General features: G+C 38.4%; 1 protein-coding gene across 1 annotated transcript; it reads left to right on the forward strand.

Annotated features, from left to right (window-relative positions):
• Positions 1 to 486: 486 nt before the first annotated feature.
• LOC306903063 (2-hydroxyacyl-CoA lyase 2-like) lies at positions 487 to 7690 on the forward strand (the record flags this gene model as incomplete). The annotated part of the gene is made up of 14 exons (XM_079472003.1): positions 487 to 712; positions 799 to 926; positions 2815 to 2953; positions 3119 to 3230; positions 3342 to 3441; positions 3659 to 3756; positions 4700 to 4836; positions 4957 to 5091; positions 5886 to 6000; positions 6125 to 6294; positions 6391 to 6461; positions 6607 to 6678; positions 6952 to 7057; positions 7512 to 7690. Coding segments are annotated over 14 exons (1788 nt in total), but the record flags the coding sequence as incomplete, so codon positions are not given.
• Positions 7691 to 11081: the final 3391 nt, after the last annotated feature.

Here is an 11081-nt window from a genome sequence, read left to right on the forward strand (position 1 = left end):
TTAGACCATTGGTATTGACTGGTTTGAGTTCTTTTATTGGTATAGGCAAGGGACATGGACTAAAATGCACCAGAATGCAGGAAATCACATCTATGAAATTAAAAAATTTCTGGGGGAGGATCCCCCCAGATGCCCACACACACACACAAACAGCCCCACCTAAAATATTTTTCACCAGCCGCCACTGGTGACAGGTGTGCACGCGCAGCTCACTGCATCACAAGCCTTGCTGTCTTTGATCTCATGCGCCTATTTGACACTTAAGCATTCTTGTTGTATTGCCAACACTGCAAGTTTTTACTGCAACATTGCATGTAAACACGTTCGTGCAGAACACCTGTTTTGGCAGATATCCATAAATCAGGACAGGGAAACACCACTCCCACAATCCGACAATGTGTCTATTATTCTATTCTCTTGAGGCGTATTCTCCTCCCCTCGCAGTGACAAAGATTGTTGCATTATACACCAGGGAATGTTATTCTAACTGTCAACGTCTGTGACACCCAGACAGAAAGTAAGAGTCCCCGGCATGGAGGAGAGAGCGTGGCGGAGGTCCTGCGGGCTCACGGGGTCAAATTCGTCTTTACGTTGGTGGGAGGACACATCTCGCCCATCCTGGTGGCCTGTGAGAAACTGGGCATCCGCATCGTCGACACGCGGCACGAGGCCACGGCTGTGTTTGCAGCCGATGCCGTGGCAAGACTTTCCGGTAAGAACAAATCTAAGAAAGCAAGAGGGTCCTTCGTGTTGCATGAGGATGTTAGATGGTGATAATCTAGTGTTTTGCCCCTGTAGGCACAGTGGGTGTGGCTGCAGTCACGGCCGGACCTGGACTGACCAACACTGTCACTGCGGTGAAGAACGCTCAGATGGCCGAATCTCCTCTGCTTCTTATCGGTGGTGCAGCTGCTACTCTACTGCAGGTCAGAAAGTTACTTCAAGGTGCACTTTACATACTCTCTGCTCAGCCTGGCGTGCTGGAACACCTCTGCCTTATCTGTTCCTCATATCGCTATTGGTGTGAGATTATATCAGGTAACTGTCCGTCACAGAGGTAGCCCCCTGACCGCAACAGTGAGGCTCTGAAAGTAGAAATCATTTTATGAATTTAATTCTAAAACTTGAATATAACATTTCATGCGCAAGTTGTGAGTTTAATATTGAGTCTGTCAACAACTGTGTGTATAAGAATGCTTAACATGCTTTCTCTGCACTCATGAGATTGTGGTAGTGATGAAATTACAGGGTTTTATCTCCATGTATCTCTGACACAGTAAACTGGATGTGTATTCATCACCTCACCTCAAGGCTTATCTTAACTCTCCTGGTTCCTCCCGCCCAGTACAAGTGTACACACAGAGAGCAAATAAGTCAGCAATTACTTTTATATTATTATTGAACCGCTCTACCCGGGATCTTACGAAGCATGTTGAAGAGAAGAAACGCACTAGAAAGAAAATAACAAAGCAAATGATCTCATTTCAGTATGAACAGAAGAACAGGTGTACAGGGATGAAGCTTAAGGAACGGAGCTAAAGAAGAAACTTCAATGTTTGCTTCATTTTTTCTTAAGAATAAAATGACATGCTTTGTTTCTACTTGCCCGGTCAAGAGCTTACAGTATACTTATCTATCAAACCTTTCAGTGTAACAAGCACATCGCATTCTCATGTATATATTAACACGATGTGTTGAGTGACATTAATGATCAATTATTGTGGAGGGATTCTTTCGCTCATAATTTAATATAGAGGAGTCTCTGACACCATTGTTTGCGCATAATATTTCCTTCTGGAAGACGTATGATGCCAAACAATAAGCTATTAAAAGTAAACTGCTAGCTAGCATTATGATGTTGTGAACACTTATTCTTGTATTATAAAGTCGTTACTTTATATTTGTCGGAATACTTGTGACATTCAATGTTTCGACTTGCTCTGAACAAGAATGTCATTATATCATCATCATTATATTCAAATGAAATTCCGCACTGCTAAAATAATTTATATTTTTGACGAAAAAGGGTTTAAGCATAAAATAAATAAGTCTATTTATCACAAAAATCTATTTATCACATATGAAAAGAGAATAGTTACTTTCACACTAAATGCTAATGATTTGTAAAAAAAAAAAATTCGGCCAATGGTCAATAATCTTTTTTACATATTTAAAGCACAATAAAATGTAAATGCTCCCCTAATTATTTTATATATTTTAATAAGTAAAATTCTGAATTTGTACATATTGTGTTACGCTGAATGACAATGTAACAGTATTTCAACCAAATTGTGACTTTATTGTCCAAGAAACTTTACGTTGTAAGTAAAAAGACATTTTACTTATATTTAATGTGCTTTCTATGGACACAAAATCACTTTATCAATTTATTTAGACCCATGTATAAAACATCTGTGAAGCTATTCTAACTTCTGATGATCTTTATGGCAAGAACATAAAACTCCTTTTTTTAAATAAAATTAGGATGTGGATATAAATATGTGAGTATTGTCCTCCTAAGAATGTGTTGTCAATCTGATCCCATAAATTCTCATTGGTGCTGAAAAGTTGCAGACATAGTATATCTTACTGTAAAATACATTTGATATGAACATTCTGTTGAGTCGTGTGTGTAACGTAGAAGAGATCCTAGCTTAAGACATTAATTGTTTATGTTAATACAGCGAACAGTAATATTTTAAGTGTGTGTCATATGTGATGGTTTTGTGATCTGTTATAAATATGAAAATCTACAATTTGTACAAGAATAACCCACCACTCTTCCTCTTGACATTCGATTTTTGTGTTTTTTAGGGTAGAGGAGCCCTGAAGGATATTGACCAGATGTCTCTCTTTAAACCCCTCTGTAAGTTCTGTGCTTCAGTGAGAACAGTGAGAGAAATCGTTCCTACTGTGAGAAAAGCATTGGCCGTGGCACAGTCTGGCACACCAGGTAATGCTGCGAATGACCATTTTTTCATTTAATCATTTATCATTTTTGTGAGTGATTGAAACATGTCACTTTTAAGTTAAGATATAGTGAATCACACTTTTTAGAGAGTACATGACCTGACTCTGTGTGCATAAGTACAGTTTGATGTGTATAACAATTTCACAGGCCCAGTGTTTATCGAGCTTCCCATAGACACGCTGTACCCTTTCCATGTGGTGGAAAAAGAGTTTGCCCCTAAAAACACTCCCAAAGGTCTTATGGGCAAAATCACTGCACGGTAAAACATTTCTCACTTTTTATTTCCTCCAATTTTCTTACGCTTTATTTCATTATTAAAGGAAAGGCAATCACTTTTACGTTGAAAGTGTTTTTGTTTGTTATCCGCCAGGTATCTTAAAAATCACTTATCTAACTTATTTGCTGGAGCTTGGGAAAACCGTGATCCCTCCCCACTTCCCGTTCACATCCCGCAGGCCACAGAGGATGAGGTGAGACCTGTCAATCATTTAATGGCCATTTGAGATGTATTATTAATTGCTTTTATGGTTGCGTCACATTAGATCTCATTTGATTCTCATCATCTTTAACATGAACCATAACAGGGCAGAATGAAATGATCTAGAAAGCTGTGACTTTTACTTCAGACACGGCAGATTAGATCTTATTTACATGACTCGGTATTCAAGTTGTTTCATTCATTTCCAGATTCAAAGATGTGTGGAACTGGTGAGCCGAGCCAAGAAACCCGTCATACTGTTGGGCAGCCAAGCAACCTTGCCGCCTACACCTGCAGATGATGTCAGGTCATTTAGCCATTCTGTCTTTACCCAGTTTGTGTCATACTCGTTCATGGAGTAGTTCATCAATCCCCTTCTGGATATTAAACCTATTGTCTTTGTGGTGCCAGTCTAGATATTTAAAGACAACCCTCCTTCATTAAACAGTAAACATTAAACATTTAATATTGACATATACTGGTTGACACCTTTACATTTTTTTAAATCATATCGTGAAAAAACCCGTTCTGCTACTTTAGACCTGCTTACTATTTATTTTTCTTTGCAATAAAGGGCATTAGAAGTATAAAATAACACTCAAAAAAAAATTTCTCAAAAAATTATATTCTCATGTGGTTCAAAACTTCTGGTTCATTTTTATGTGGAAAAGAAAATATGTTGAGAAATCATTTTGGGGCCAAGTCAATGGGGCGGTGTTGTTTGGCTACCAACAAATATCTTCTTTTGTATTCTGCAGAACAAATATTTATTTTTCTTACAAAAAAAGAGTTTAAATCTTGGTGTGAACTATCCCTTTAGGTCCGTAGTTCTCGAACGTTTTCCTTGTTGTACAGTGCATTTTCGACCCTCCCCAAAATAAAGTCGCATAATCCTAAACTAGAATTTTAAGAAACCAAAAACATATTCAGTTATACAATGCTGAAACATAAATAATTTTGGTTATTTTTCTAGTGTTTGATTGCGTGAAAAGTATGATACAAATTCCGTGTCCCCCTGGATCAATCTTGGGGCCCCCAGTTCGAGAACCACTGCTTTAGGTCCAAAGGGTTTTTATGCTCCATATGCAACCAACACAGTTACTGTATGTATTGAATAAATTGATCATATAGAATAATGCTTTAGTTGTGTAAGCATGAGCCAAAAACGGCAACAATTATTGATTTATAGCACCCGGACATTTAACTCATGGTTGAAGTTTGAACTCTCTTTTTGGATGTGTGTCTTACAGAAAGGCCCTAGAGTCTTTAGGCATTCCTTGCTTCCTGGGTGGGATGTCTCGGGGCATGCTGGGAAAGAACAGTCTACTGCACATCAGACAGAACAGGAGAGATGCCTTGAAAGATGCTGATCTTGTGCTGCTGGCAGGTGAGTAACAGCGCCATCTAGTGTCTTTTTATTTTCTATGGTTTTATACTGTTCGGAATGCTTAGAAAACTAAGCTATTCTTTTTCTAGATGTCAATACATGATTTGTTTTGGTTTGTAGGCACAGTGTGTGACTTCAGATTGGGTTATGGAAGGGTGCTGAACCGACGGAGTAAAATCATTGCAGTTAACAGAGACAGAAGTCAGCTATTGAAGAACTCGGACATGTTCTGGAAACCAACAGTGGCCATTCAAGGTGAAGAAGTGCAGTTTAATTTCTTTCCTGAATACATAATGTATAATACATTAATGAAAATAAAATTCTCTGTACTATAGTATTAACTATAGTATCTAACTAGTTTTAATTCATTAACTGTAATAGGCCTATACTTAATTGAACACCCTATACCGGAGTATCTTGACATTTTACTACAGTTTACTATAGTAAATATTATAGTATACTCTACTACAGTATTTTATCATTTGGGCACATCATTTACATTACACACTTACAATCTTGTGATCAATGTTTTGTAAAGAGACTGTACTTTATTGTGTATATTATATGTATATAAAATGTGTGGTCTTAAAGCACATGGGACATCTTTTGGGACCTTTTGAAGTTTAAAAAGCTCTGCACTAAATAAACTAGAATCAAAATCCATCTGTAGTGGACATGAAATGGTAAATGCGTCACATGATTTGGGAGGGGTCGTGAGATATGTAGGAAGTGGTTATCGGGCACCTGCTCACCTGTTGTGGGTCAGGAGGGGGTGAATGGGGAGTAAGTGTACTCTTTGTTGACCAGCAATTTATTTTTGCAACATGTTTGTGGAGTAATAATTGGAGTATTGGAAAGCTTTCTGTTTTTTGTATGTATGATGTCCTTTTTGATGCGTCACAAATACAGCACTCCCAGTTTAGCCGCTCAGCGGATTACAGCTACATCATATTTGTATAACTTAAGTTATAACCTGTGTATACATACAGTACATATACACTACTAAAAAAGGGGTTCTACACTGACAATTTATTTTCCAAATGTTTCAGGCGATGCTGGCTCTTTCCTCCTGCGTCTCTCTAAAGCCCTCAAGGGACACAGATGCCCAGAGGAATGGCCTCAAAGTCTGAAAGAAGGAGATTACGTCAAAGAGAAAACTAACAGGTGAACTTTCCCCACCTTTTCTATTCTTGCTTGCATGTCAGCTTTGTCTCAGGAGACTGAATGTGTAAACCTATGACCTATAACTCCCTTTAGTTTCATCTCGCTGCCTATTTGTTTATCTCAGAGCCAAAGCAGATGAGAAGACAGAGATGCATCTGAATCCTCTGAATGTTCTGCACCGGGTGGATGAGCTTTTGAATGAGGACAGCATCATAGTGGCCGCCGGGGGAGATTTTGTCGGCAGTGCTGCTTATATCATGAGGCCGCGGGGCCCGCTGCGCTGGCTAGACCCAGATTAGCAGGACTATCGATATTTTTTGACCTGTTTGTGAACATCTAAAGCACCGTTTTGAAGGAATTGATGATTCTGTTTTCTGCTATTCACTCCAGGAGCTTTTGGGACTCTGGGTGTTGGAGGAGGTTTTGCTCTGGGGGCCAAGCTCTGTCGACCTGACTCTGAGGTAAGACTGTAAAGAAGTTAAATTGTATTGAATGCTTTGATATTGATCTCTGTTTGACCAGAGGACCTAGCTGACCTGACTGTAGTGACATTTGCCCCAGTTATTGAAACAGCTTTTCCCACGTGGTGCGATGTGTGTGTTACAGGTTTGGATCATTTACGGTGATGGTTCCCTTGGATACAGTGTAGCTGAATTTGATACCTTTACACGCCACAAGGTGGGGAAAACACGGCCAAACCTCACATATAAATAGTTTACATATCTATTTAAAAGACAGGACAGGGCGTAATAGGGTTTTGGATTACATTTGATTTATTTACAAATGAATTAAAAAATCATAACATTTTTAACCCTTTCCATATGCGATCAACAGCAGATGAAGCATGTTATGTGATTGTCCCCATAGACTTATATTGTAAGTGCATAATGCATAAATGCAGTATATAAGCCAGAACGATTGTAAATGAGCTGTTTTTTCACGTCATGTCAGACACCAGTGATCGCTCTGGTCGGAAATGATGCCTGCTGGAGTCAGATCTCCAGAGAACAAGTGCCTTTGCTCGGGAGCAATGTAGCCTGTGGTCTCGCCTTCACAGGTGAGATGGTTTACTCTAATAATATTTTCAAAATGTTGTCATAAATGTAGGATTTAGCACGAGTTTGAAGTTTACAGTACACCTCCCGAGTCTTCAAAAAAATATGTGGATCAAGATGTTTTTCAGAAAAAGGATATTGTTGCATGTATGTTCTTTGACCTGTGATGTCATATTACTAACCAGGGAAATTATTTACTTGAATGTTGTTGTACCGTACAGTTCAACTACGTGTAAAATCGCTTTAAAAGAGAAGTCTAGGTCACAGTTATTTACCATTTTTGTTATTTAGTAATTTATTGTTGAGTCTTCCGTAGCACCTGTGACATTATAGGATTGCATAGTGTCCAGCAGTTGTACACTCAAGGAATACAGCAGCACTGACATTTGACTTTCTTCTATACTGTATTTGGATACAAAAGTATGAATTCGTTTTTTTCTTGTTTTCTGCTTGCAGATTATCACATCGTAGCTGATGGCTATGGGGGCAAGGGTTACCTGGTTGGGCGACAGGATGAGTCACAACTTGATGACATCATTAAAAAGGCACAGAAGGAAAGAAGAGAGCGAAAAGCCATTCTGTTAAACGTTCTGATTGGGAAAACCAACTTCAGGGAGGGCTCTATCTCCGTCTAAACAGCGACACTGTGCACGATCCTGCCTAGAAACCCAAAGTTCTCTTTTATGTTTTACATTTCAATTTTATGTTTTAATTTTAAAGCCTAATTAATTTATATGCGGTGCACATTTCAGTACATTTACAGACTGACTTGTTAAAACAAAAAGAAGTTAAGTTATTGGAATGGAAGCAGAGTATCAAATGTGTGCAACAACATACCAGATTGCAGCGGTGTTGTAACTAGGACAGTTTTTAAAGTTAAATTGGGTGAAACTCAGAAAAAGGACATGTTGTGGTCATCTTTCTCTCTACCAGAAATAAGACAATATTTCGCTCAAAGAGAGCTGATGTTTAATACATTTTTACATTGTGACATTATTTTATAAGTAAGCACATACATTTACCCAATGTCTCAGTGTTGTATTGGGGAAATAAGGCTTATTTTTTTCTTGTAATACTTAATTTGACAAGTACCATGTTGTAGAATTTGTTGTACTGGCTTTAATTTATGCTTATTTTATTTATATTACGTACTGTATTACAGTATGAGAATCACCATTTAGAATAATGAGAATTATTGAAACCTCCTATACAGGACCCATAACAATGAGTTTTTTTGATTAATGTACTTAAAGTAGGTCACAATGTCACAATCGCAAAAATTATTTATTTAAGAAAAATATAAGTTGTATACGGTGGCCTGGACATGTTTTTTTTCTTGAAGTTCACCCATTTCCTTAAGGAGCAGCAGTGCCTTAGTGTGTCGCTTTGGAAGATCAGAAATGTTGTGGTCCTTTCAATATTTATTTCATGTTTTCCAAGCACATTAATATATGACAATGAAGGACTGATCTGTGTGTTAGTGTGGCTGCTTGTGTGATATATGCAATAGTGTTGAATCTTTTTCATTCAACGGTGTGCCTGAAACTGAAGACCATGACTTTGCAGTTACAGTTATTGTGCATGCTTACTGTATGACGGAATCAGTGGATCATCAAATTGAAGTTTAGAAACATGTTAGTTTTAATCTAAGTATTACCGTCAAATATATTTATAAGAACCTCTGGAAATAAGTAGTCTGTATTTTTTCAATCTGAGACCTTTCTATATCACAGTTCTTTTCCTCAGGTTTGTGATTCACAGAATCATTTAGGTATTGTCATATAATTCATCAAGATGTTTTGATTGCAATAAAATCACGAAAGACTCATAAACATCATTGAGAACAGCATCTTATTTCACGCCTTCTGATATTCAGAAGCTTCTGGGGCTTGTGAGTGGGCTCCCAGTGGAGAAGATGATTCTGGTAAAGGTTGCTGGACAACCTGGTCTCCTTGGTCCGGCCTCAAGCTGAGTCTCTGGAGCATTTGAAGAAGCCGCTTTAGGACCAAAGGCCTTAACCAGGATCTCTTTAAAGCTGATTTAGGTCATAACCACCAAATGTGGATTTATAATCCCGCTTACTTTCTCCTTCCTCCATAGCATTACACTACTGCAAAGGTATTTTCATCTTCAAATAATGTCAAATTAAAAGATAAGATGGCCAAAACTGTGACTTGAGCACTAAAGGGCAAACCACTAAATGTTTCCATATGTTAACACTAGTATTGACAAGAACCAACGAAGCCCAAAAAATCAGAGACAAGTGTGTGAACGTTTCTTAGTTTTAATTAATAAGCACTCCGTCTTCTTCACACTTGATCTTCATTTTCATCCTCCGCAGCACCTTCTGTAAAGCACACAAACAAAACACTTTAGCAGAGAGTTAATGCACACATAATACACCAACATAAGCTGAACTTCTGAGCTTTGTTTTGAGCATTGCTAAATGGACTGTAACGTCACTCGCATTGTTTTTTCAACATAAAGACTTTTTTTAAAGCCACTACACCCAGTCTGACTGCTTTGAAAAGGCTTCGTACGCTCGATATCTGAAAGGTGCTGATGAGCCGCTTCCCGCAGATCAGCGATCACATCAGGAAAGCTCCTCTCAAGTTCCTGCAGCTTGTCCACAGACAAGGAAAAAAGTGTGCAGGAACTTAAGGCACGAAGTTGAGCAGGCTGCTGTCCTCCCAAGAGCAAACTGATCTCTGCAAAGACATAACAGAGAAATCCAAATAGAAAAAACATTCAATATATAAGCAAGAAACTTAACTACAAGCCAAATACGTCATAACACTTTTATAGAGTACGGCATTTCTCCATCAAATGATGAAAACAAGTAGATCTACAGTAAGTCAACATAAAAAGTAGACTGGCGGTACAGTATATACTGTATGTATATTTTCTTTTAAATATACCAATGGCACACTTAAAGGTTTTTCGGTCGTTTTCCAAGTTGTCCGAATTATGTCTGAATTCTTTCACACATTCTACCAGCTTCCTGTCAAAAGTAGGAAGTTCTTGGTAAAAATGATATGATGTGTGTCTCTGTAAAGTTCAAACTGAATTAAAGCAAGTTTCTCATACACCACCTCCAAAGTACTCTCCAGACAAGAGCTCCTGCTGGAAAGACTTGATCTCCTCGTGTACCCGTCCACGCTCGATGAAGAACATCCTGTCAGCAGGACCGTTCCGTTGGATGATGATGTCGCCTGTCTGGAAGATTTCGCACTCCAGCTTCATCAGAACGGCCTCGATCAGCGTGACATCGCCACTAGCAAACAGCCATCCCTTCATCAAGTTTGGGCACATGACTTTCATAACATCCTACAGTACGAAACATGAATGTCTTTTAGCTTTGAGCTCATGAATATGCTAATTTGCTCCTACACATGAACAAAATAAACGTTTAGAAGGTATACACATTTACACTCTTTTGATCGGTCAGTGACAACATTTGACAAAATGGTATAACTGCACACATCAGTTCATATTTTAAAAAATCTAACTTTCTCAATTTGACAAACCTTTTTTAGCGATTCTTGCAGGAGGCCAAGACAGCTCCTTTTCTGTTGCCATCTGTAGCCTGCAATGGCACGCTTGCGCAATGCCTTGGGCAGATGTTCGAAGTTTTTCAGCTACAGATGTAACATATCAAATATGCCATTATATTATCTGACGTACCTTCAGTTCATTTAATAAAAATGAGCAAATGTTACAAAAGAGCACCTCTTTTACGTTCGCATTGCTAGCTGCAAATGTTGCTATCTGCCATGCAACAAGTGCAATAAACATCGATCGGCCAATCACAATACTTATGATGGCGGCCCATTGTTCTTCAATACCTACAAATCAGAGAACCACATCCATGCAAACGCCATTATTGCATCTTTTTACATCCTTTTTGAGTGCTGCTTGCTTTTTACTAGGTTGTGGTAAGTTTTATTGTTAAGGATTTGGTCAAAGCCCTGAGTTCGTCTAAATGCAAGCATCGCTGAATTTAAGTATTTCGAATGCATGTTGGAA

Source organism: Barbatula barbatula (genome assembly GCF_947034865.1).
Source record: "Barbatula barbatula genome assembly, chromosome: 2".
Lineage (NCBI taxonomy): Eukaryota > Metazoa > Chordata > Actinopteri > Cypriniformes > Nemacheilidae > Barbatula > Barbatula barbatula.